This window comes from Canis lupus, chromosome 3 (assembly GCF_003254725.2).
Source record: "Canis lupus dingo isolate Sandy chromosome 3, ASM325472v2, whole genome shotgun sequence".
In the NCBI taxonomy this organism is placed as follows: domain Eukaryota; kingdom Metazoa; phylum Chordata; class Mammalia; order Carnivora; family Canidae; genus Canis; species Canis lupus.
The window spans coordinates 31,165,983-31,192,157 of NC_064245.1; the positions used below are offsets into that span (position 1 = coordinate 31,165,983).

The following is a 26,175-nucleotide window of genomic DNA, read 5'->3' on the forward strand; positions in this document are numbered from 1 at the left end:
ACCCAGGTGGGTACCAGAGACAGCAGGTCCAGGTTAAGCCCAGGTGGGGACCAGAGACATGAGGTCCAAGTGAGGTCCCGGTGGGAACCACAGTCACCAGTCAGGTGAGGCCATGCTGAGAATCAGAGTCACCAGTTCGAGGTGAGGCCCAGGTGGGGCCAGAGTCACCAGGTACAGAAGAGGCCAAAGTGAGGACCAGAGTTACCAGGTCCAGGTGAGTCCCAGTGGGGAATAGAGTAACCATGTCCCGATGGTGCCCAGGTGGGGACCAGAGTCACCAGGTCCAGATGAGGCCCAGGTGGGGAGCATATTCACCATGTCCAGGTGAGGCCCAGTTGAGGACCAGAGTCACCAGGTCCGGTTGAGGCCCAGGGGGGTACCAGAAACACCCGGTCCAGGTGACTTCCAGATGGGGACCAGAGTCACCAGGTCAGGGTGAGACCCAGAGGGGTTCCAGAGTCATCATGTCCAGGTGAGGCTCAGGTGTGGAACAGAGTCACCAGGTCCCAATGATGCCCAGGTGAGGACCAGAGTCACCAGGTCTGGGTGAGGCCCAGATAAGATCAGAGTCACCAGTTCCAGGTGAGGCCAAGAAGGAGTCCACAGCAATCAGGTCCAGGTGAGGCCCAGGTGGGGACCAAAGTCACCAGGACTGGGTGAGGCCCAGGTGGTGACCAGATTCACCAGGTCCAAGTGAGGCCCACGTGGGGACCTGAGTCACCAGGTATGGGTGAGGGAGGCCCAGGTGGCAACCACACTCACCAGGTCCAGGTGAGGCCAACCTGCAGACCAGAGTCACCAGATCCAGGTGAGGCCCTGGTGGAGACTGGAGTCACCAGGTAAATGTGAGGCTAGAAGGACACCACAGTCACCAGGTCCAGGTGTGGTTCATATGGGAATGAGAGTCACCAGGTCCAGGTGAGACCCAGGTGGGGACGACAGTCACCAGGTCCAGATTGAGGCCCAGGTGGGGAGTAGATTCATTAGGTCCAGTTGAGGCCCAGTTGAGGACCAGAGTCCCCAGCTCTGGCTGAGGTCCAGAGGGGGACCAGAGTCACCCAGTCCAGGTGACAACCAGGTGGGGACCAGAGTCACCACATCAGGGTGAGGCCCAGAGGGGGAGCAGAGTCACTAGGTCTGAGGTGAGGCCCTGATGTGGAACTAAGTAACCAGGTCCCATGATGCCCATGTGAGGACCAGATTCACCAGGTCCAGGAGAGCCCTATATGGGAACCAGAGCCACCAGATCCAGGTAAGGCCCAGGTGGGGACCACAGTCACGAGGTCCAGGTGAGGCCCAGGTGGTGACAAGATTCACCAAGTCCAGGTGAGACCCAGGTGGTGACCAGAGTCACCAGGTAAGGGTGAGGCCCAGAGTGGGACCAGAGGTCCCCGGTCAAAGTGAGGCCCAGGTGTGGAATAGAGTATCCAGGTCCCAATGATGCCTAGGTGAGGACCAGAGTCACTAGGGCCATGCGAGGCCCAGATGGGGATCAGAATTACCAGGTCCTGGTGAGGCATAGAAGGAGACCACAGTCACCAGTATCAGGTGAGCCCCATGTGGGAACCAGAGCCACTATATCCAGGTGAGTCCCAGGTCCATGTGAGGCCCATGTGAGGACCAGACTCATCAGGTCGAGTTGAGGCATAGCTGGGGACAAGAGTCATCAGGTCTGGGTGAGGCCTAGGTGGTGATGAGATTCACCAGGTCTGAGTTAGGTCAAAGTGGGGACAAGAGTCACCAGGTCCAGGTGAGGTCCATGTTGGAAAGAGAGTCACCAGGTCCAGGAGAGGTCCAGGTGGGGACCAGAGTCACCAAATCCAGGTGAGGCCCAGGTGGGGACCAGAGTCACCAGGTCCAGATGAGGCCCAGGTGAGGACCAGAGTTACCAGGTACGCATGAGGCCCAGGTGGGGACCAGAGGCAACAGATCTGTGTGAGGCTGGGTGGGGACCACGGTCACCAGGTCTACGTGAGGCCCAGGTGTGGAACACAGTAACCAGGTCCAGGTGAGTCCCAGGTGGGGACAACAGTCACCACGTCCAGGTGAGGCCCAGGTGGGGACCAGAATCACCAGGTACAGGTGAGGCCCTTGAAAGAACCAGAGTCAACAGTTCGAGGTGAGGCACAGGTGGGAACTAGAGTCAGCAGGTCCATATCAGACCAAAGTGGGGTTCACAGTCACCAGGGTGAGACCCAGAGGGGGACCAGAGTCATCTGGTCCAGGTGATGCACAGTTGTGGAACACAGTAACCGGGTCCCAATTATGCCCAGTTGAGGACCAGAGTCAACAGGGCCAGGTGAGGCCCAGATGGGGATCAGAGTCACCAGGTCCAAGTGAGGCCCAGGTGGGGACCACAGTCACCAGATCCAGGTGAGTCTCAGGTGCAGACCAGAATCACCAGGTCCAGGTGAGGCCCAGGTAAGGACCAGAGTTACCAGGTTGAGGTGAGTCCCAGGTGGGGAACAGAATAACCATGTCCCAATGATGCCCACCTTGGGACCAGAGTCACCAGGTCCACTTGAGGACCAAGTGGGGACCAGATTCACCAGGTCCAGGTGAGGCCAAGGTGGGGACCAGAGTCACCAGATCCAGTTGAAGTCCAGGTGCTGACTACGGTCTCCAAGATCCGGGTGAGGCCAGGCTGAGGACCAGAGACACCAGGTCCGGGTGAGGCCAGGTGAGGCCCAGGTGGAGACCAGAGTTACTAGTTAAAGGTGAGGCTAGAAGGACAGGATGGTCACCAGGTCTAGGTGTGGTCCATGTGAGAACCAGATCACCAGGTACAGGTGAGGCCCAGGTGGGAACCACAGTCACCAGGTCCGGGTGAGGCCAAGCTGAGGACCAGAGTCACCAAATCCAGGTGAGACCCGGGGGGGGGGGGGACTGGAGTCACCAGGTACAGGTGAGGCTAGAAGAACAGCAGAGACACCAGGTCCAGGTGAGGTTCACCAGGTTCCAGGTGAGTCCCAGAATCACCAGGTCCAGGTGAGGCCCAGGTGAGGACCAAAGTTAAATGTTCCAGAGTCTCAGTTGGGAAACAGAGTAACCATATCCCGATGATGCCCAGGTGGGTACAAGAGTCACCAGGTCCAGGTGAGGTGCATGTGAGGACCAGAGTCACTAGGTCCAGGTGATTCCCAGGAGGGGACCAGATTCACCAGGTCCAGGTGAGGCCCAGGTGGAACAGAGTCACCTGGTCTGGGTGAGGCCAGGTGGGGACAAAAGTCATAAGACCAGTTGAGGCCCAGGTGGGAACACAGTCACCTGATCCAGGTGAGGTCAAGCTAAGTACTAGAGGCACCAGGTCCAGCTGAGGCCCAATTGGGGACTGGAGTGACCAAGTATAGGTTAGGTTAGAAGGACACCACAGTCATCAGGTCCAGGTGAGTTCCATGTGGGAACCACAGTCACCAGGTAGAGATGATGCCCAGGTGGGGACAAGATCCACTGGGTCCAGGGGAGGACAAGATGGGGACCAGAGTCACAAGGCGTGGGTAGGGCCCAGGTGGGGACCACAGTTACAAGGCTCAGGTGAGGTCCCTGTGGGGACCACAGTCACCAGATCCACGTGAGGCCAGGCTGAGGACCGGAGTCAACAGGTCCAGGTGCGGCCCAGGTGGGGACTTGAGTCACCAGGTACAGGTGAGGCTAGATGGATACCACAGTCACCAGCTCCAGATGAGGTCCATGTGGGAATCAGAGTCACCAGGTCCCGGTGAGGCCCAGGTGAGGACAGAGTAACCATTTCCTGATGAGGCCCAGGTGGGCACCACGGTCATCATGTAGGAATAAGGCCCAGGTTGAGACCAGATTCTGGAGTTCGAGGTGATGGTGTGAGAGGCAAGTGGAAGGTGCAGACCCAGAAGACTTGTGCCACCAAGCTCAATCCAGTGACTTCCGAGGAATTCCTCCCTTAGATTGGAGCTACATACTAACTTCCATACCTGAGAAGCTAGTTGGAAGCTGTCTCCCAGGGGAACTTCCTTCTGCGAGTTGAGCTCTCACGCGGTCCCTCCCAGTTCCACACTGCCTGCAGATGGACTTTTGAACATCCTCACTAGGGATGTTGGTCAGAAGCTAGTGGGGGGGCAAAAGGCAGGCTGCAGCCTTGGAAGGCTTGTGTCTCCGGGTCCAGGAGAGCGGTATTCACGGAACCTCCTCACTTACAATGCTGCTGTGTTCTCACTCAAAGGAGAAGGAAGCTAGTTGAAAGCTGGTTTCTAGGCATGCTTGCTTGTGAGAGCTGAGCTCAGAGCAGGACCTGCCCGAATCCTCCTGCCCGAATCCTCCTGCCCGAATCCTACTGCCCGAATCCTACTCCCTTAAGTTGGAGCTACATACTAACTTCCATACCTGAGAAGCTAGTTGAAAGCAATGTCCAAGGGGAACTTGCTTCTGAGAGTTGAGCTCACACTCAGTCCCTCACAGTTCCACACTGCCTGCAGTTTGAGTTTCGAACATCCTCACTAGAGATGTTTGTCAGAAGCTCTTGCGACGCAAGTGGAAACTGCAGGCTTTGAAGATGTATCTCCAGGTGCATTAGAGTGGTATTCATGGAACCTCCTGACTTAGAGCGCTGCTACGTTCTCACTGCAATAAGAACACAGCTTGTTGAAAGCTGGCTTCTATGCACGCTTCCTTGTGAGAGCCGAGCTCAGGGCAGGACCCTCCCGCATCCTGACTGCCTGTAGACATAGATCCTAACACCCTTATGTTACATGCTGGAAGAGATTGTGTGGAAAGCAAGTGAAGTGTCAGGCCTGTATTCACGTGTATCTGAGTTCATTACAGCGATTGCCAAAGGACTTGTTCAATTAGAGTGTAGCTAGGTTCTAACTCCCATAAATGAGTGGCTAGAAGACATCTGCCTCCAAGGCATACACTTCTGAGAGTTGAGCTAATGGCCTGTACCTCCCACATCCTGAATATGGCAAAAGAAAATCATAGCTAGGGGCATCACAATGCCAGATTTCAGGTTGTACTACAAAGCTGTGGTCATCAAGACAGTGTGGTACTGGCACAAAAACAGACACATAGATCAATGGAACAGAATAGAGAATCCAGAAGTGGACCCTCAACGTTATGGTCAACTAATATTCGACAAAGGAGAAAGACTATCCACTGGAAAAAAGACAGTCTCTTCAATAAATGGTGCTCTGAAAATTGGACATCCACATGCAGAAAAATGAAACTAGACCACTCTCTTGCACCATACACAAAGATAAACTCAAAATGGATGAAAGATCTAAATTTGAGACAAGATGCCATCAAAATACTAGAGGAGAACACAGGCAACACCCTTTTTGAACTCGGCCACAGTACATCTTGCAAGATACATCCACGACTGCAGAAGAAACAAAAGCAAAAATGAACTATTGGGACGTCATCAAGATAAGAAGCTTTTGCGCAGCAAAGGATACAGTCAACAAAACTAAAAGACAACCCTCAGAATGGGAGAAGACATTTGCAAATGACGTATCAGATAAAGCGCTAGTTTCCAAGATCTATAAAGAACTTCTTAAACTCAACACCAAAGAAACAAACAATCCAATCATGAAATGGGCAAAAGACATGAAGAGAAATCTCACAAAGGAAAACATAGGCATGACCAACATGCACATGGAAAATGCTCTGCATCACTTGCCATCAAGGAAATACAAATCAAAACCACAATGAGATACCACCTCACACCAGAGAATGGGGAAAATTAACAAGGCAGGAAACCACAAATGTTGGAGAGGATGCGGAGAAAAGGGAACCCTCTTACACTGTTGGTGGGAATGTGAACTGGTGCAGCCACTCTGGAAAACTGTGTGGAGGTTCCCAAAGAGTTAAAAATAGACCTGCCCTAAGACCCAGCAATTGCACTGTTGGGGATTTACCCCAAAGATACAGATGCAATGAAAAGCCGGGACACCTGCACCCCGATGTTTCTAGCAGCAATGTCCACAATAGCCAAACTGTGGAAGGAGCCTCGGTGTCCATCCAAAGATGAATGGATAAAGAAGATGTGTGTTTTTTTTTGAAGTTGTGGTTTATGTATACAAACGAATATTGCTCAGCCGTTAGAAATGACAAATAGCCACCATTTGCTTCAACGTGGATGGAACTGGAGGGTGTTATGCTGACTGAAGTAAGTCAATCGGAGAAGGACAAACATTATATGTTCTCATTCATTTGGGGAATATAAATAATAGTGAAAGGGAATACAAGGGAAGGGAGAAGAAATGTGTGGGAAATATCAGAAAGGGAGACAGAACATTAACACTCCCAAATCTGGGAAATGAACTAGGGGTGGTGGAAGAGTGGAGGGTGAGGGGTGGGGGTGAATGGGTGATGGGCACTGAGGGGGGCACTTGATGGGATGAGCACTGGGTGTTATTCTGTATGTTGGCAAATTGAACACCAATAAAAAATAAATTTATTATAAGAAAAAAATAAACTCAACACCTTAGAAACAAACAATCCAATGATGAAATGGGCAAAAGACATGAACAGAAATCTCACAAAAAAAGACGTAGACATGGCCAACATGCACATAGAAAATACTCTGCATCACTTGCCATCAGGGAAATACAAATCAAAACCACACTGATATACCACCTCACACCAGTGAGAATGGGGAAAATTAAGAAGGCAGGAAACCACAAATGCTGGAGAGGATGTGGAGAAAAGGGAACCTTCTTACACTGTTGGTGGGAATGTGAAATGGTGCAGCCCTCTGGAAAACTGTCTGGAGGTTCATCAAAGAGTTAAAAATCGATCCGTCCTACAACCCAGGAATTGCACTGTTGGGGATTTACCCCAAAGATACAGATGCAATGAAACGCTGGGACACCTGCACCCCGATGTTTCTAGCAGCAATGTCCACAATAGCCAAACTGTGGAAGGAGCCTCGGTGTCCATCGAAAGATGAATCGATAAAGAAGATGTGGTTCCTGTATACAATGGACTATTACTCAGCCATTAGAAATGACACATACCCACCATTTGCTTCAACGTGGATGGAACTGGAGGGTATTATGCTGAGTGAAATAAGTCAATAGGAGGACAAACATTATATGTTCTCATTTATTTGAGGGATATAAATCATAGTGAAAAGGAATAGAAGGGAAGGGAGAAGAAATGGGTAGGAAATATCAGAAAGGGAGACAGAACATAAAGACTCCTAACTCTCAGAAACAAACTAGGAGCGGTGGAAGGGGAGGAGGGCGGGCGGGGTCGGTGAATGGGTGACGGGAACTGAGGGTGGTACTTGACGGGATGAGCACTGGGTGTTATTCTGTATGTTGGTAAATTGAACACCAATAAAAAATAAATTTATTATTAAAAAAAAACAAAGTTAAGACATACTTAGATAATAATACACTTATACTTGGTGACTTCAATCTAGCACTTTCTACACTCCATAGGTCTTCTAAACACAACATCTCCAAAGAAACAAGAGCTTCAAATGATACACTGGACCAGATGGATTTCACAGATATCTACAGAACTTTACATCCAAACTCAACTGAATACACATTCTTCTCAAGTGCACATGGAACTTTCTCCATAAGAGACCACATACTATGTCACAAATCGGGTCTGAAATGGTACCAAAAGATTGGAATTGTCCCCTGTGAATTCTCAGACCAAAATGCCTTGAAATTATAACTAAATCACAACAAGAAGTTTGGAAGGACTTCAAACACGTGGAGGTTAAGGACCATCCTGCTAAAAGATGAAAGGGTCCACCAGGAAATTAAGGAAGAATTTAAAAGATTCATGAAAACTAATGAGAATGAAGATACAAGCATTCTACATCTTTGGGATGCAGCAAAAGCAGTCCTGAGGGGGAAATACATCGCAATACAAGCATCCATTCAAAAACTGGAAAGAACTCAAATACAAAACCTAACCTTACACCTAAAGCAGCTAGAGAAAAAAGAGCAGATAGATCCTTCGCCCAGCAGGAGAAGAGAGTTAATAAAGATTCGAGCAGAACTCAAGGAAATCGAGACCAGAAAAACTGTGGAACAGATCAACAAAACCAGGAGTTGGTTCTTTGAAAGAATTAATAAGATAGATAAACCATTAGCCAGCCTTATTAAAAAGAAGAGAGAGAAGACTCAAATTAATAAAATCATGAATGAGAAAGGAGAGATCACTACCAACACCATGGAAATACAAATGATTTTAAAAACCTATTATGAACAGCTATACGCCAATAAATTAGGCAATCTAGAAGAAATGGATGTATTTCTGGAAAGCCACAAACTACCAAAACTGGAACAGGAAGAAATAGAAAACCTGAACAGGCCAATAACCAGGGAGGAAATTGAAGCAGTCATCAAATACCTCCCAAGACACAAAAGTCCAGGGCCAGATGGGTTCCCAGGGGAATTCTATCAAGCGTTTAAAGAAGAAACCATACCTATGCTACTAAAACTGTTTGGAAAGATAGAGAGAGATGGAGTACTTCCAAATTCATTCTATGAGGCCAGCATCACCTTAATTCCAAAACCAGACAAAGACCCCACCAAAAAGGACAATTATAGACCAGTATCCCTGATGAACAGGGATGCAAAAATTATCAACAAGATACTAGCCAATAGGATACAAGAGTACATTAAGAAAATTATTCACCATGACCAAGTAGGATTTATTCCCGGGACCCCAGGCTGGTTCAACACTTGTAAACAAACAATGTGATTCATCATATCGCAAGAGAAAACCCAAGAACCATATGATTCTCTCATTAGATGCAGAGAAAGCATTTGACAAAATACAGCATCCATTCCTGATCAAAACCCTTCATAGCATAGGGATAGAGGGAACATTCCTCAACATCTTAAAAGCCATCTACGAAAAGCCCACAGCAACTATAATTCTCAAAGGGGAAGCACTGGGATCCTTTCTACTAATAACACCCAGTGCTCATCCGGCCAAGTGCCCCCCGCAGTGCCCATCACCCAGTCACCCCAACCCCCTTCCCACCTCCCTTTCCACTACCCATTGTTTATTTCCCAAAATTAGGTGTCTCTCATGTTTTGTCACCCTCACTGATATTTTCACTCATTTCTCTCCTTTTCCCTATGACCCTTTTCACTATTTCTTATATTCCCCATATAAGTGAAACCATGTATTGTTTGTCCTTCTCCAAGTGACTTACTTCACTCAGCATAATACCCTCCAGTTCCATCCACATCGAAGCAAATGGTGGGTATTCGTCCTTTCTACTGGCTGAGTAATATCCCATTGTCTATATAGACTACATCTTCTTTATCCACTCATCTGTCAATGGACACCAAGGCTCCTTCCACAGTTTGGCTATTGTGTACTTTGCTGCTATAAACATTGGGGTGCAGGTGTAAGAGCCTTCCTTTACACCTATCAACAATTTAACCAATTTGCATGCCCACCTCCATTCCAGTAACAGTTTGCTCTGTGTAGTTAAGGATTTATTTCCTGGTTTGCCTTTTTTTAGGTTACTTTTCTTTAGGCAGTAAAGAGTTACTTCTTTTTCCCTCCCATGTTACATCTTCTTTTTTCTTTTTTTCTCCAGTCAAGAAACATTTATTTAGATAAGAAAGGAGTCCCTAGGGCTTGGGCTTGGGAGGCTGGCCTTGGTTTTAGGCCTGGGACCCAGCAGTCCCAATAGGCTAGGAGGGGCACGTCCTCTTGCTGCAGGTGATGAAGCTCTGGTTTTCGTTGGACCAGTAGAGAACCACAAAGCCCTCTGGCGGAAGGATAGAACCTCTGTTCTCTTCCACGTGGCGCGTCATCAGATAGCTGGTTCCTCTCTTTTCTTTTTTTTTAAGATTTTATTTATTTATGAGAGAGAGAGAGAGAGAGAGAGAGGCAGAGACACAGGCAGAGGGAAAAGCAGGCTCCATGCAGGAAGCCCGACGTGGGGCTCGATCCTAGGTCTCTAGGACCATGCCCTGGGCAGAAGTTGGTGCTAAACTGCTCAACCACCAGGGCTGCCCATCTGGTTCCTTTCTCATGGGGAGGCATTGCTGGTAGGGAATGTAAAACTTCAGGGGGGTGTCCGTGAGTGGATAGGGCAAGTCCAGGCTTCTGGTTTTGTAAGCACCAATAAGACTGACAGAGACCTTGAGGGCTTCCCCTGAGCCCCAAACCATGGACTTCACTGTTGCAGTCACCACCAGGTTGCTGGTACAGAAGTTGGTCTGCAAGGTGCCTATCCATTGGCAGGGGACACTGGGTGCAATGGGGCCCTCCAGAGTTGCCTGGCTTCAGATGAAGCCTTTGGTGTCTTTGTAAATGTCTGGACTTGGGGTTTGGGTTGAGGAGTGGGATGCCCTACTGAGCATCCTCCCCAAGGCCCTGGACCTACCCATCTTTGGTGGTGCCCGGTGGCAGGCTCTTGAAGGAGACAGAGAAGATGTTGGATGGCTGTGACACTGAGGTCAGAGATGAACTGGACCAGGAGCACAATTCCCTTCAGAAGAGATGGGACCCAGGAGTTAATGGGTGTTATTGTCTAATGGGTACAGAATTTAAGTTTGGGAAGATGAAAAACTTCTGGAGAAAAATATTGCTTTGGCTGATGTCAAAAACATTATTCTATGCACTTTTATTTAGGACTTTTTTTGGCTTCAGGTCTCACATTTAGGTCTTTGATCCATTTTGAATTTATTTTTGTCATAGTGTTAGCAAGTGGTCCAGTTTCATTCTTTTACATGTAGCTGATCCAGTTCTCTCAACACCATTTCTTGAAGAGACTGCCTTTTCCCCCATTGGATATTCTTGCTTCCTTTGTCATAAATTAATTGACTTATATTGTGGGTTTATTTCAGAGCTCTTTATTCTGTTCTATTGATCTGTGTGTCTATTTTTGTGCCAGTATCATATTGTTTTGATTGCTACAGCTTTGTAGCATAGCTAACTTTGTTTTTCTTTATAAGATTGCTTTGACTATTTGAGGTCTTTTGTGGTTCCATACAAATTTTAATTTTGTTTGTACTATTAAAAAATTCTGTTGGTATTTTGATAGGGATTGCATTGAATCTGTACATTGCTTTGGGTAATATGACATTTAAACAATATTAATTCTCCCAGTCCATGAGAATGGAATATTTTTTTTCCATTTGTTTGTGCCATCTTCAATGTCTTTCATCAATGTTTTAGAGTTTCAGGATAAACTTCTTTAGTTAAGTTTATTCTGAGGTATTTTATTATTTTGGTGCAACTGTAAATGAAGTTTTCTTAATTCTCTTTCTGCTACTTCATTATTAGTGCATAGAAACACTACCTCTCTCTGGGTATTAATTTTGTGTCTTGCCACCTTACTGGAATCATTTATTACTCATAGTAGTTTTTTGGTGGAGGCTTTAGGATTTTTTTGTGTGTATCATGTTGTTTATGATGAGTGACAGTTTAGCTTCTTCACCAATGTGGATGCCTCTTATATCTTTTTCTTGTCTGCTTGTTGTGGATAGGATTTCCAGTACTACATTGAATAAAAGTGGTCAGAGTGGACATCCTTGTATGAGATGTATCCTTGGATGACATTGTGCCATTTGAGACAACATGGATGGAACTAGAGGGTATTATGCTAAGTGAAAAGTCAGACCGCGAAAAACAAATGCCATATGATTTCACTCATAAGTGGAATCTAAAACAAGCAAATGAATAAACAAAAAGAGCAGAGTCAGACCTATAAATACAGAGAACAGACTGATGGTTGCCAGATGATGGGCAGATGGTGAAGGGGAGTGGGAGATACAGGCTTTCATTAACAGAATGAATGTCATGAGAATGAAAGGTACAGCATAAAGAATATAGTCAATGATATTGTAAAAGTGTTATATGGTGACAGATGGTAGGTGTACTTGTGATGAGTATAGTATAATGTATAAACTTGTCAAATTACTATGTTGTACACCTAAAACTAAAGTACTATTGTGTGTCAAACTATACTGAAAAAAAATTTTTTTTCGGAAGCTCTGGAGGTAGATGTTGGTGATGGTGGTGACGTGCATGTTCCTAATGCCAATGAACTGGATACTTAAAAATAGTAAAAATGGCAAATTTTACCTTTTGTCTATTTTGCCACAATAGAAAAGTAAATGTTAAAAAAATGTTAAAAAATGTTAAAATGATCAAACACGCCACAAAATATTTTATTTGGACTTTAAACTCTCAATTATAATTTTGGTTACCTGAATAAGAAAATACTTCAATATTTACCCAAGTTGTTATCATTTTTGGTACTCTTTTTCACAATTAGAAATATGCATATATAAAGTTATAACATATTTACACAATAGGGAAACTTTGCACAAATGTGAACTATTCTCTATATAGTTAAAAATGCGTAAACTTACACTTACACAAGATTATACAAATCTAAGGGCAAAGATATAAATGCTTATGCATGTATAAACATATTATAATTTTGTATTTGCATAAATATTCTTTTTTAATAATAAACTTATTTTTTATTGGTGTTCAATTTGCCAACATAGAGAATAACACCCAGTGCTCATCCCATCAAGTGCCCCCCTCAGTGCCCATCACCCATTCACCCCCACCCCCCCACTCTCCTCCCCTTCCACCACCCCTAGTTCGTTTCCCACAGTTTTGGGAATTTATGTTCTGCCTCCCTTTCTGATATTTCCAACCCATTTCTTCTCCCTTCCCTTCTATTCCCTTTCACTATTATTTATATTCCCCAAATGAATGAGAACATATAATTTTTGTTTTTCTCCGATTGACTCATTTCACTCAGCATAATACCCTCCAGTTCCATCCACGTTGAAGCAAATGGTGGGTATTTGTCATTTCTAATGGCTGAATAATATTCCATTGTATACATAAAATATTCTTGGAAGCCACCTAACAAACTCCTAACACCCATTGCCTTTAAAAAAAATGTCTTTTATTGGAGTTCAATTTGCCAACATAGAGCATAACACCCAGTGCTCATCCCATCAAGTGCCCCCCTCAGTGCCTGTCACCCAGTCACCCCAACCCCACGCTGACCTCCCTTTCCACCACCCCTTGTTCGTTTCCCAGAGTTAGGAGTCTTTCATGTTCTGTCACCCTCGCTGATGTTTCCCAATAATTTCTCTCCATTCCCCTTAATTCCCTTTCACTATTTTTATTTTATTTATTTATTTATTTCTAATAAATTTATTTTTTATTGGTGTTCAATTTGTCAAAATACACAATAACACCCAGTGCTCATCCCGTCAAGTGCCCACCTCAGTGTCCGCCACACAGTCACCCCAATCTCCCGCCCACCTCCCCTTCCACCACCCCTATTCATTTCCCAGAGTTAAGAGTCTTTCATGTTCTGTCTCCCTTTCTGATATTTTCCACTTATTTTTTCTCCTTTCCCCTTTTTTTCCCTTTCACTATTCTTTATATTCCCCAAATGAATGAGACCATATAATGTTTGTTCTTCTCCGATTGACTTATTTCACTCAGCATAGTACCCTCCAGTTCCATTCACGTCGAACAAATGGTGGGTAATTGTCGTTTCCAAAGGCTGAGTAATATTCCATTGTATACATAAACCACATCTTCTTTATCCATTCGTCTTTCCATGGACACCAAGGCTCCTCACACATTTAGGCTATTGTGGACATTGCTGCTATAAACATTGGGTGCAGGTGTCCCGGCGTTTCATTGCATATGTATCTTTGGGGTAAATCCCCAGCAGTGCAATGGCTGGGTCGTAGAGCAGATCTATTTCTAACTCTTTGAAGAACCTCCACACAGTTTTCCAGAGTGGCTGCACCAGTTCACATTCCCACCAACAGTGCAAGAGGGTTCCTCTTTCTCCACATCCTCTCCAACATTTGTGGTTTCCTTCCTTGTTAATTTTCCCCATTCTCACTGGTGTGAGGTGGTATCTCATTGTGGTTTTGATTTGCATTTCCCTGATGGCCAGTGATGCAGAATATTTTCTCATGTGCTTATTGGCCATGTCTATATCTTCCTCTGTGAAATTTCTGTTCATGTCTTTTGCCCATTTCATGATTGGATTGTTTGTTTCTTTGGTGTTGAGTTTAATAAGTTCTTTATAGATCTTGGAAACTAGCCCTTTATCTGGTATGTCATTTGCAAATATCTTCTCCCATTCTGTAGGTTGTATTTTAGTTTTGTTGACAGTTTCTTTTGCTGTGCAGAAGCTTCTTATCTTGATGAAGTCCCAATAGTTCATTTTTGCTTTTGTTTCTCTTGCCTTCATGGATGTATCTTGCAAGAAGTTATTGTGGCTTAGTTCAAAAAGGGTGTTGCCTGTGTTCTCCTCTAGGATTTTGATGGAATCTTGTCTCACATTTAGATCTTTCATCCATTTTGAGTTTGTCTTTGTGTATGGTGTAAGAGAATGGTCCAATTGCATTCTTCTGCATGTGGCTGTCCAATTTTCCCAGCACCATTTATTGAAGAGACTTTCTTCCAGTGGATAGTCTTTCCTCCTTTGTCGAATATTAGTTGACCATAAAGTTGAGGGTCCACTTCTGGATTCTCTTTTCTGTTCCATTGATCTCTGTGTCTGTTTTTGTGTCAGCACCACAGTGTCTTGATGACCACATCTTTGTAGTACAACCTGAAATCTGGCATTGCGATGCCCCCAGCTGTGGTTTTCTTTGCTACTCTTCCCCTGGCCATTCAGGGTCTTTTCTGATTCCACACAAATCTTTTTTTTAAATTTTTTTTATTTATTTATGATAGTCACACACACACACACACAGAGAGAGAGAGAGAGAGAGAGAGAGAGAGGCAGAGACACAGGCAGGGAGAATCAGGCTCTATGCACCGGGAGCCCGATGTGGGACTTGATCCGGGTCTCCAGGATCGTGCCCTGGGCCAAAGGCAGGCGCCAAACTGCTGCGCCTCCCAGGGATCCCTGATTCCCCACAAATCTTAAGATTATTTGTTCCAATGCTCTGAAGAAAGTCCATGGTATTTTGATAGGGATTGCATTAAATGTGTAAATTGCCCTGGGTAACAGTGACATTTTCACAGTATTAATTCTTCCAATCCATAAGCATGGAATATTTTTCCATCTCTTTGTGTCTTCCTCAATTTCTTTCAGAAGTGTTCTGTAGTTTTTAGCATAGAGATCCTTTACCTCTTTGGTTAGGTTTACTCCTAGGTATCTTATGCTTTGGGTGCAATCGTAAATGGGATTGACTCCTTAATTTCTCTTTCTTCAGTCTCATTGTTAGTGTATAGAAATGCCACTGACTTCTGGGCATTGATTTTGTATCCTGCCACACAGCTGAATTGGTGTATGAGTTCTAGCAATCTTGGGGTGGAGTCCTTTGGGTTTTCTATTTACAGTGTCATATCATCTGCGTAGAGGTAGACTTTGACATCTTTGCCAATTTAAATGCCTTTTTTTTTGTATGATTGCTGAGGCTAGGACTTCTAGTATTATCTTGAATAGCCGTAGTGAGGGTGGACATCCCTGTCTTGTTCCTGATCTTAGGGGAAAGGCTCCCAGTGTTTCCCCATTGAGAATGATATTTTCTGTGGGCTTTTCGTAGATGGCTTTTAAGATGCTGAGGAATGTTCCCTCTATCCCTACACTCTGAAGAGTTTTGATCAGGAATGGATGATGTATTTTGTCAAATGTTTTCTCTGCATCTATTGAGAGGATCCTATGGTTCTTGTTTTTTCTCTTGCTATGATTAGTCACATTGATTGCTTTATGAGTGTTGAACCAGCCTTGCATCCCGGGGATAAATCCCACTTGGTCATGGTGAATAATCTTCTTAATGTATTGTTGGATCCTTTTGGCTAGTATCTTATTGAGAATTTTTGTATGTGTGTTCATCATGGATATTGGTCTATAATTCTTTTTGGTGGGGTCTTTGTCTGGTTTTGGAATTAAGGTGATGTTGGCCTCATAGAACGAGTTTGGAAGTATTCCATCTCTTTCTATCTTTCTGAAAAGCTTTAGTAGAATAGGTATGGTATCATGTTTAAATGTTTGATAGAACTCCCCTGGGAAGCCATCTGGCCTTGGACTTTTGTGTCTTGGGAGGTTTTTGATGACTGCTTCAATTTCCTCCCCACTTATCGGCCTGTTCAGGTTTTCTATTTCTTCCTGTTCCAGTTTTGGTAGTTTGTGGTTTTCCAGAAATGGGTCCATTTCTTTTAGATTGCCTAACTTATTGGCATAAAGCTGCTCATAATCAGTTTTAATATCATTTGTATTTCCTTGGTATTGGTGGTGCTCTCTCCTTTCTCATTCATGATTTTATTAATTTGAGTCTTTTCTCTCTTCTTTTTAATAAGGCTGACTAATGGTTTATCTATCTTATTAATTCTTTCAAGGAACCAACTCCTGGTTTTGTTAATCTGTTCCACAGTTCTGGTCTCTATTTCATGGAGTTCTTTTTTTAAGATTTATTTATTTATTTATTTATTTGTTTATTTATTTATTTATTTTTCTAATTGATACAACCATTCTATCTATATTTTTCTTATAAAGTATAGTTTTCATCTCTATAAGTTTGATTTGGATCTTTTTAATATTTTTCTCTTTTTACTTAATATGTTCAATCTTTCTTCACTCTTCATCAATATACAAAGTATAGTCATTACCGTTTTAACCATTTTATTTTAATTATATTATCTTTTACATTTGAGTTCTATTTGTATAGCTTGGTCTCATGATAAGTTGCATTTTCCTGCTTATTTGCATGCCTGGTGAATTTTAATTGTGTCAGGCTTTATGAATTTGCCTTCTTGAATGCTGTATGTATTTTTATCCCTATGAAGATTCTTTAGCTTTATTCTGGTATCATTTGAATTGCTTGGAAACAGTTTTGTCCTTTCAGATGGACAAAAGTTTTGTCCTTTCAGATGTCCTTTCAGTTTTGTCCTTGTTCATATGTGTTCGATTGGACTAGAGTAGCATTTAGCCTAGTCATTTCCTTCCCCAAACTGAGGCAAATCTTTCTGAATAATACCCAGTAAATTATGACATTTTCTTTTTCTTTTTTTAAAGATTTTATTTATTTATTCATTACAGAGAGAGAGAGAGAGAGAGAGAGAGAGAGAGAAGCAGGCTCCGTGCAGGGAGCCTGACGTGGGACTTGATCCCGGATCTCCTGACCAGTATTCAGCTGAATGCTCATGATGGAGCCATCTGTAGATCACCAGATATCTTTTTGTATGCCTATTCCACCTCTTGGTATTCTTTCTCATGAACTTTAGAGTGGTATCTCTTGGTACTTTCTGGAGTACCACCTACATCTTCTTAACTCTGCCAGACTGATTGACTTTGCATGGGTCTGCCCATCACTATCTTCAGAAAGTAAGCTGAAGTAATCACCTCTCAGGTATCACTTCCCTTTTTTGCCTGATGTCAGTTTTCTGGAAAATGTTGGCTTAAATTTATAGTGGTTTGAATTGGAAGAGAATATATGCCCCCAGTTACTCCATTTTATCTTGAGCTTATTATATTTTTGTGCTCTTTTCCTTAATATAAAACACTCTGTAAAGTTCTAGATTTTTGAAAATCTAGAATGATTAATAATCATAACTTGCTTCTTTGCTTATTCTAAATATTCGTGTAAACATTTATTTTCCATAGTTATGGTTAAATTTTATTTTCTCTTATAACTCTTTTTATTTGGGGACATTGTATGTTTTGTCCCTCACCTTACAAAATGAGTAGTACTGTTTGCTACCTAATAGATGTTTATTATTATTATTATTATTACTATTATTATTATTAATTATTTGGGGTAGATATTGATGGCAGGAATAGCAGGGAAGGTAGGAGATGAAATGCTATCCAAGATCTTGCAGTCTAGCTTAGACAAGTCAAACACCCATTAAATGCTAATTTGTAGAAATATCCATAATACTTTGCTGTCCTCATATTAGTAGATGGGTTTTGTCATCTCTTGAGTGTGTACTGCCATTATGGCTTGCTTTTATCAAGTAGCTACTATCATTGAATATTTTAGTGGGATATGAGAGCTATAACTTTGGTTATTTTGAAGTATCTGGAGAACTTGGAGAAAGAGAAGTGATTGTCTCACAATTTTAAATTTCCATCTCAAGGTATGGAAAAAGGTTAGAAAACTCTGACTTCCTTAAAATAAATCATATATCTCCTATAACTACAGGATTGAAACTTTTGGAAACCAACTCAAGTCTAATCATGTGGTTGCAAATTGAATTCATAATCTCCAGGGGTTACTTGAGGACACATGTGAGTAGATTTTACTGAAAGCCTCAGAAAAGCAGACATTTATTATCCGTCTTAAGAGTTTGATCTCCTCTTGCTTGAAAAATATATAAGTTTTGAAGTAATTTTCTTGCAGGTTAATGGTGAACTTGGTCAAGACTCACCCCACCTTCTCTCATTGCTTGATACCTAATAACAGGCTCAAGTTCAAACAGACTCCAGGGTGTTGGATACACATTATGATATAGAAGGAAGTAACATGCACACTAAAAGAATTTCATGACAGCTAATTTATATCAACTAAAACCTATGGAACATCTATGGGAATAGATCATAAGAGTTATGTAATCATGGTAAAATGAGAAGTAACAATGGATGTTTTTAATATAAAAATATTTTTAGTTTTCTAATCCTTTGAAAGAAATGCCATCTTTTTAATTGAGTCCTTAAAGGCTTGTTTGACTTGCTTATTCCGTAGTGTATAAATGAAAGGGTTCATCAAAGGGATGATTGAGGTATTGAGCAATGAAGATGAAGATGCAACTTCCATAGGTGATGGAAATTACAATCATATGGGAAGAACAAGTGAAGAAAGCCTTCTTCCTTTGCTGAGCTGAAGGGAGTCTTAAAATGGTCTTGACAATATATGTGTATGACACAAATACACAGACTAATGTGACTATGAGGGTCAACACAGCCATGATTAAAACAAGTTGCTCTACAAATTGAGCGTCTGAGCATACAATATTCAGGAGAGGAGATGCATCACAACCAAAATGGTCAATGAGATTGGAGTTACAGAAATCTAGCTGAACTCCCAGGATAAGTGGTGGGAGTATGACAATTAACCCAATCAGCCAACAGCAAAGGACAAGAATTGTGCATCCTCTTTCATTCATGATGATAGTGTAGTGCAAGGGCTTGCAGATGGCAACATAGCAGTCATAGCACATGGCGGTTAGAAGAAAAAATTCTGTTGCTCCAATGAGGATAACAAAAAATAATTGGATGACACAAGCATTATAGGTAACACTTTTGTCCCCAGTTGTCAGGCTGTATAAGAATCGAGGAACACAGACAGTTGTAAATATTATTTCTAAGATGGAAAAATTCCGAAGGAAAAAGTACATGGATGTTTTGAGGTGAGAGTCTACAAGAGTGAGGAGGATAATGATTAGATTTCCAGCAACAGTGAAAATGTAGGTTAAAAACAGAAATAATGAAAGAAAAACCTGTAGTCGTGGATCATCTGTTAATCCTAGCAGGATGAATGTTATTGCAGAATGATTTTTCATTACTGACTTCAGATATATAATGAGTCTGTATTATTAAGTTACAAACCTTGAATCTGAGGAATAGAATATAAAAGTAATATATCAATAAGCTATTTAGAGAAAAGTAGTCCAGCAAGCTAGTAGAAGTGTATTTTAGAACTTTTATTTGATTGTCAGTAATCTGGTGTAGAAGTGATTGCATCATGCTTCATTTCCCTGGACTCTGCTTTACCTTGGTCTTCAGAATATGGTTTATAGAAAACATCCCTCTGAAATTTAATTTCCACTCCAGTTATAGGACCAATTTAAAAGTATACAGAAAATACCACAAGGATTTCACAGTCTCCTGAGATTAGAGGCCAGCCATCTTGGTATCTTTAGTCCTCAGTGTAGAGTAGGAAATTCATAAATGTTAATAAATAGAAAAATATGTATACAATTTTTATTTCCCACCTGTCAGGACAGCATATCAGCAAGTCATTCTCATAGGCTATAATAGTATAATACCACCAGTGTCTTAGTTGTATTATTTCCATGCTTTGCAACACTCCTTCCTTTAAATAATTACTTAACCCCCTCCCCCCCAAATCCTGGAAAAGTCTCTACTGTGTGGGTGAACTGGGAACAGTATTACAGAGTTACCATGAAATTTCTTGAGTCTCATACTTCTCCAGAATTTCTTCTTTGCTCTCTTTTTATAATAGACTGAAATATTCGAGTCTTTGTCCTTCTCCTGTATCAGTTTGATCAGTCTCTCTTTTGTTTCCTCTCCTGAATTCCACTTTCAACATCCATCTGTTCTCTAGCATCCCACCCATCCCAAGCCTTCCCAGAATAATGACAAGTGAGATGTTCTGATGTCCTTCCCAGAGAACAGAGTCCTGTCCTTAGGCTTCCATGATCCATATTGGGATTGTGTAGCTTACACATAGATGTTTCAGCTTCCAAATGCCTTCTAAGTCTACTTGCCATCTGCAATAATAACATAAAATCTAGATCCTTCAAGGTGATCAGACATAAGGGAATACCACTTGGGTGAGGAGTTGACTTCTTTGCCTTTGTTCCATTCTCTGAAGACTTGGGAATGCCAAGGGAATTGCTATCCCTATCGTTGGTCCTCAGCACTCTGGCCCAAGGATAGACTCAGCCCGTACTTATTTCCCCAAAGGACAGTTATTATTAGGCATTAATCCTTAAGAAGGCTTAAATATGACACAGAGAATAAAGAAATCTGGTTATTAGGTGTGGATATTCTTAAAAACTGAAAAATAGCCATCTTTTTGAGTTTCCCTACAAAACTGTCTCCCTGTGATGCTTCTTTTGAAGATCCTGTCAAAGAAATGATTGTCACCACCTTCCAGGAAGCCACTGAGTACTTTCTCATTTCTCACATTCCCTACCTATTCATGTACCCTTCCCAGCAATTGTGGCAATACTAAGAAGTGTCAGAGCTGGAATTACTGACCCAGGTCAAACCGGATTAAAATTAAAGTGTTTCCAGGAAATCGATAATTTTAAGATTTTGGGCAATTGCTTATCTTTAGACCATTCTAATAATCACAAGTTAATTAAAATGTTAGATTTTTTTAATGTTTCCTAGCCAAAAAGTATGTCTGGGGCATCTGGGTTTCTTCAATAAATGACTAGAATGAAATCTCATGAGTCACCAATTATATTGTAATATAAATGTTCTTTTAGTGTGCTGCTCTAAGATATTCCTCACAAAATGTCTTAAGCGTTGTTTCCCTTTGTGCTTAGAGAAGGCATCATTTTTTTTTCCCATTGAGAAGCGTTGCCACAGTGTGACAGGCATTATAGATGCACCATAATAGAAGGCTGCTGACCTAGACTTATGTGATAAAGAGTGTCAGCAAATAAATAATGCATGCTGATTCAAGATTGCTTTCTTGGACTAAGACATAAAAATTTCCTAAGAGCCACACATATTTTTCGTGTTGGCCAATACACTGACACCCCAATTAATATCACTGGATGGCGCACCATTACGTATCATAAAAATATATAATCTTGTGCCCTAAATTCAGAAGAAATGGCTGAAATAAAATTTGTAAATACCTTCACATCATTGGATGACTACTTTAAGAAGAAGGACTAGCACAAAGAAATTATATTAAATATTGAAGTTTTAGGCCATGTCTATTTTACTTTCTGCTATCAAGGATAATTTTAAATTATAGAGACTTGTTATTTATTATTTTTCCCTTTACTTATTCAAAATTATTTATTTATTTTAGACAGAGAGTGAGCAAGCAGGGGGAGGAACGGAGGGAGAAGGAGAGGGAGAATTCTCAAGCAGACTTCCCGCTGAGCATAGAGCTCTACTGAGGCTTGATCCTAGGACCCCAAGACCATGACCTGAGCTGAAATCAAGTCAGATGCTTGACCAACTGGACTACCCATTGCCCCATTATTTTTTCCTTAAATGTTTCTTTCAAACATTACTTGTTTGAATCCTCTATAATAAAATATGAGCCTAGTAAATGAATATTTACTTGTTTTATTATATTTTATAAAAATAATATATTGAAAATAACATTTGATGCTTTTCTCATTTAACCTCACTTTATCCATTCAATTATTTTCAAGCACTGATGTATTTTCCTCATGTTATTAAATATTCTTCAAAATTCAATTTTACTTGCTTGTCATATCTCAACATATAAGGAACAAAATGATAAAATTAATAGTTTTTTTGGCAGCTTCCACATGACCTTTATTAGAAAGACTCAATTTTACACTAAGGAGCCCGATGTGGGACTCCAACCTGGGACTCCATGATCACGCCCTGAGCCCAAGTCAGACGCTCAACCACTGAGCCACCCAGGCGTCACACATTTTCTAAACCTTATAATATTTTTTTTAAAATTTTTATTTATTTATGATAGTCACAGAGAGAGAAAGAGAGAGAGGCAGAGAGACATAGGCAGAGGGAGAAGCAGGCTCCATGCACCGGGAGCCCGATGTGGGATTCGATCCGGGGTCTCCAGGATCGCGCCCTGGGCCAAAGGCAGGCGCCAAACTGCTGCGCCACCCAGGGATCCCTAAACCTTATAATATTTTAAATTAATAACAAATGTACTTATTTTTACATTTTTGTGCTATTTGATTGAACATATCAGTAAAAAAAACAGTGAATATCAGAGTCTCCAAATCCTACAATGTAGTTTAATCTAATTAGCATGACACTAATTATTATTATTATGGATTCTTTTTTGGTACTGAAGCAGCTCAAGATGGACTGGAAATGTTCAAGGATAAGTTAAATAATCATTCAACAGGGTGTTTTAGATGCATCTTTGAAGTTATTTGTAGCCCTCATATTCTAACATCTTATGAAAAAGGGAGAAATAATTTTTGATATCCTTGTTTTGGCCCTTCTCATTATAGCACAACAGTGACTACACTCTCCAGCTGTGTTTGTAGTCTTATTCTTAATTCTGATATTTTCCAAGAGCACTTCTTAAAAATCATGTTCAGATTCATTATTATGTTATATAGAACAAAATGGAAACTCAGCAATTACTTTTCAAATCCTCTCTGCAAATTTAAGCATGTCTTGTACTCAGATTTTTTAGTAGAAATATATAAACTCACTGCCTTTTTTCAGGGACAGCTTTTATACACCTTCCATGAGTCCAGCTCCCAAACATTTAGGCACAAAAATGACAAACACTTCATATTTACTTTCTGGTGGTTCCTCATCACTTTTTGGGAAATTTAATCTAAAGTTGTTTCTTGAATCTGAGAAACACTGGGTGCTAGTGGTTATAATTTTGAGTTAACTTTGGTATACTTTGAAACTCCACATGCTCTTCTGGGTAGGAGTGACTGCAAATGCAAGGTAATATGCAAGGGCATAGAGAATAGCATCCTTTGCTCTTATCATCACCAAGTCTAACATGGGTCAATGAGAGTTCCTATCTTTCATTGAGCTATCAAATAATATTTTCCTGAATTCTTTAACTGAAAGGATGGACAAACATGGCAAGCAAATGCTAGCAACTCTCCTTGACTATGGAAATCAAAATGGTTTGACCTCTCTGTGCAAAGAAATGATTTGCTCTATAAATTTTCATTAATAGAAATGGCATGGCCTTATTGGTGCACAGGGAACAATTAAGTGAACAGTGAAAATGTCCTTAGTAACTATATTAGAACCACTAGTGAATCTACAGTAAATTTAACTTTGGCAAACAAAACAAAATAGAGAAAAACAAAGAAAAAAATTTAACCAGCACCTGTGGGGCAATGTCCCCAGGTAAAAAAATGCAATCATAATAGTATTAGTGGCAGGGAAAAAAAGTCTGATGATAAAATGGCAATCAGATTCTCACTATGTTCTTTTTATATTGTTGAAATGCTGGGGGTCATCTGATGATTTCTGTTGTAGGGCATACTCATATGATCTACTTGTTAGTCTTCCCCATCTATCTGATTATTAGTTCTTAAATGCTTTCTTTTAATCATTAGGAGAATGAAAGGTTTTTTTTCCTACTCATTTTCTCTCATTTCCCCTTTATTCCCTTTCACTAATTTTTATATTTTTATATTTTTATATTCCCCAAATGAATGAGACCATATAATGTTTGTCCTCTGATTGACTTACTTCACTCAGCGTAATACCCTTCAGGTCCGTCCACGTCGAAGCAAATGGTGGGTATTTGTCGTTTCTAATGGCTGAGTAATATTCCATTGTATACATAGACCACATCTTCTTTATCCATTCATCTTTCGATGGACACCGAGGCACATTCTGCAGTTTGGCTACTGTGGACATTGCTGCTATAAACATCGGGGTGCAGGTGTCCCAGCATGTCACTGCATCTGTATCTTTGGGGTAAATCCCCAGCAGGGCAATTGCTGGGTCGTGGGGCAGATCTATTTTTAACTCTTTAAAGAACCTCCACACAGTTTTCCAGAGTGGCTGCACCAGTTCACATTCCCACCAACAGTGCAGGAGGGTTCCCCTTTCTCCACATCCTCTCCAACATTTGTTGTTTCCTGTCTTGTTAATTTTCCCCATTCCCACTGGTGTGAGGTGGTATCTCATTGTGATTTTGATTTGTGTTTCTCTGATGGCCAGTGATGCAGAGCATTTTCTCATGTGCTTGTTGGCCAAGGCTAGGTCTTCCTCTGTGAAATTTCTGCTCATGTCTTTTGCCTATTTCATGGATGGATTGTTTGTTTCTTTGCTGTTGAGTTTCATAAGTTCTTTATAGATCTTGGATAGTAGCCCTTTAACAGATGGGTGATTTGCAAATATCTTCTCCCATTCTGTAAGTTGTCTTTGAGTTTTGTTGACTGTGACTGTTTTGTTTTGTTTTGTTTTTTTTTTTTTTTGCTGTGCAGAAGCTTTTTGTCTTGATGAAGTCCCAATAGTTCATTTAGCTTTTGTTTCTCTTGCCTTCATGGATGTATCTTTCAGGAAGTTGCTGTGGCCAAGTTCAAAAACTGTGTTGCCTGTGTTCTCCTCTGGGATTTTGATGGAAACTTGTTTCACATTTAGATCTTTCATCCATTTTGAGTTTGTCTTTGTGTATGGTGTAATAGAATGGTCCAATTGCATTCTTCTGCATATGGATGTCCAATTTTCCCAGCACCATTTATTGAAGAGACTTTTTTCCAGTGGAGAGTCTTTCCTCCTTTGTCGAATATTAGTTGACCATAAAGTTGGAGGTCCACTTCTGGATTCTCTATTATGTTCCACTTATCTATGTGTCTGTTTTTGTGCCAGTACCACACTGTCTTGATGACCACAGATTTGTAGTACAACCCTGAAATCTGGCATTGTATTACCTCCAGCTATGGTTTTCTTTTTTAATATTCCCCTGGCTATTCAGGGTCTTTTCTGATTCCACACAAATCTTAAGATAATTTGTTCTAACTATCTGAAGAAAGTCCATGGTATTTTGATAGGGATTGCATTGAATGTGTAAATTGCCCTGGGTCACATGGATATTTTCACAATATTAATTCTTCACATCCATGAGCATGGAATATTTTTCCATCTCTTTGTGTCTTCCTCAATTTCTTTCAGAAGTGTTCTATAGTTTTTAGGGTAGAGATCCTTTACCTCTTTGATTAGGTTTATTCCTAGGTATCTGATGTTTTTTGTTCCAATTGTAAATGAGATTGACTCCTTCAGTTCTCTTTCTTCAATCTCATTGTTAGTGTATAGAAATGCCACTGACTTCTGGGCATTGATTTTTATTCTGCCAAACTGCCAAATTGCTGGATGAGTTCTAGCAATCTTGGGGTGGAGTCTTTTGAGTTTTCTATGTACAGTATCATTCATCTGTGCAGAGGGAGACTTTGACTTCTTTGCCAATTTGAATGCCATTTATTTTTTTGTTGTTGTTGCCTGATTGCTGAAGCTAGGAATACTAGGACTATGTTGAATGGCAGTGGTGAGAGTGGACATCCTGTCTTGTTCCTGATCTTAGGGGAAAGGCTCCCAGTGTTTACCCATTGAGAATATTTGCTGTGGGCTTTTCATAGATGGCTTTCAAGATGCTGAGGAATGTTCCTTGTATCCCTACACTCTGAAGAGTTTTGATCAGAAATGGATGCTGTATTTTGTCAAATGCTTTTTCTGCATCTATTGAGAGGATCCAATCGTTCTTGTTTTTCCTCTTGCTGATATGATAAACCACATTGATTGCTTTATGTGTGTTGAACCAGCCTTCCATCCAGTGGATAAATCCC

The 26,175-nt window shown here is 41.6% G+C and overlaps 1 protein-coding gene across 1 annotated transcript; it reads right to left on the reverse strand.

Moving 5' to 3' along the window:
* Window positions 1–18,642: 18,642 nt before the first annotated feature.
* On the reverse strand, window positions 18,643–19,470 carry LOC112643560 (olfactory receptor 6C2-like). The gene has a single exon (XM_025421650.1). The coding sequence runs from the start codon at window positions 19,468–19,470 to the stop codon at window positions 18,643–18,645; it is 828 nt and encodes a 275-aa protein (XP_025277435.1).
* Between the last annotated feature and the right edge of the window lie 6,705 nt (window positions 19,471–26,175).

Coding starts and splice junctions, on each gene's coding strand:
- LOC112643560 (XM_025421650.1), bottom strand. CDS start 19,470: ATGAAAAATCATTCTGCAATAACATTCATCCTGCTAGGATTAACAGAT.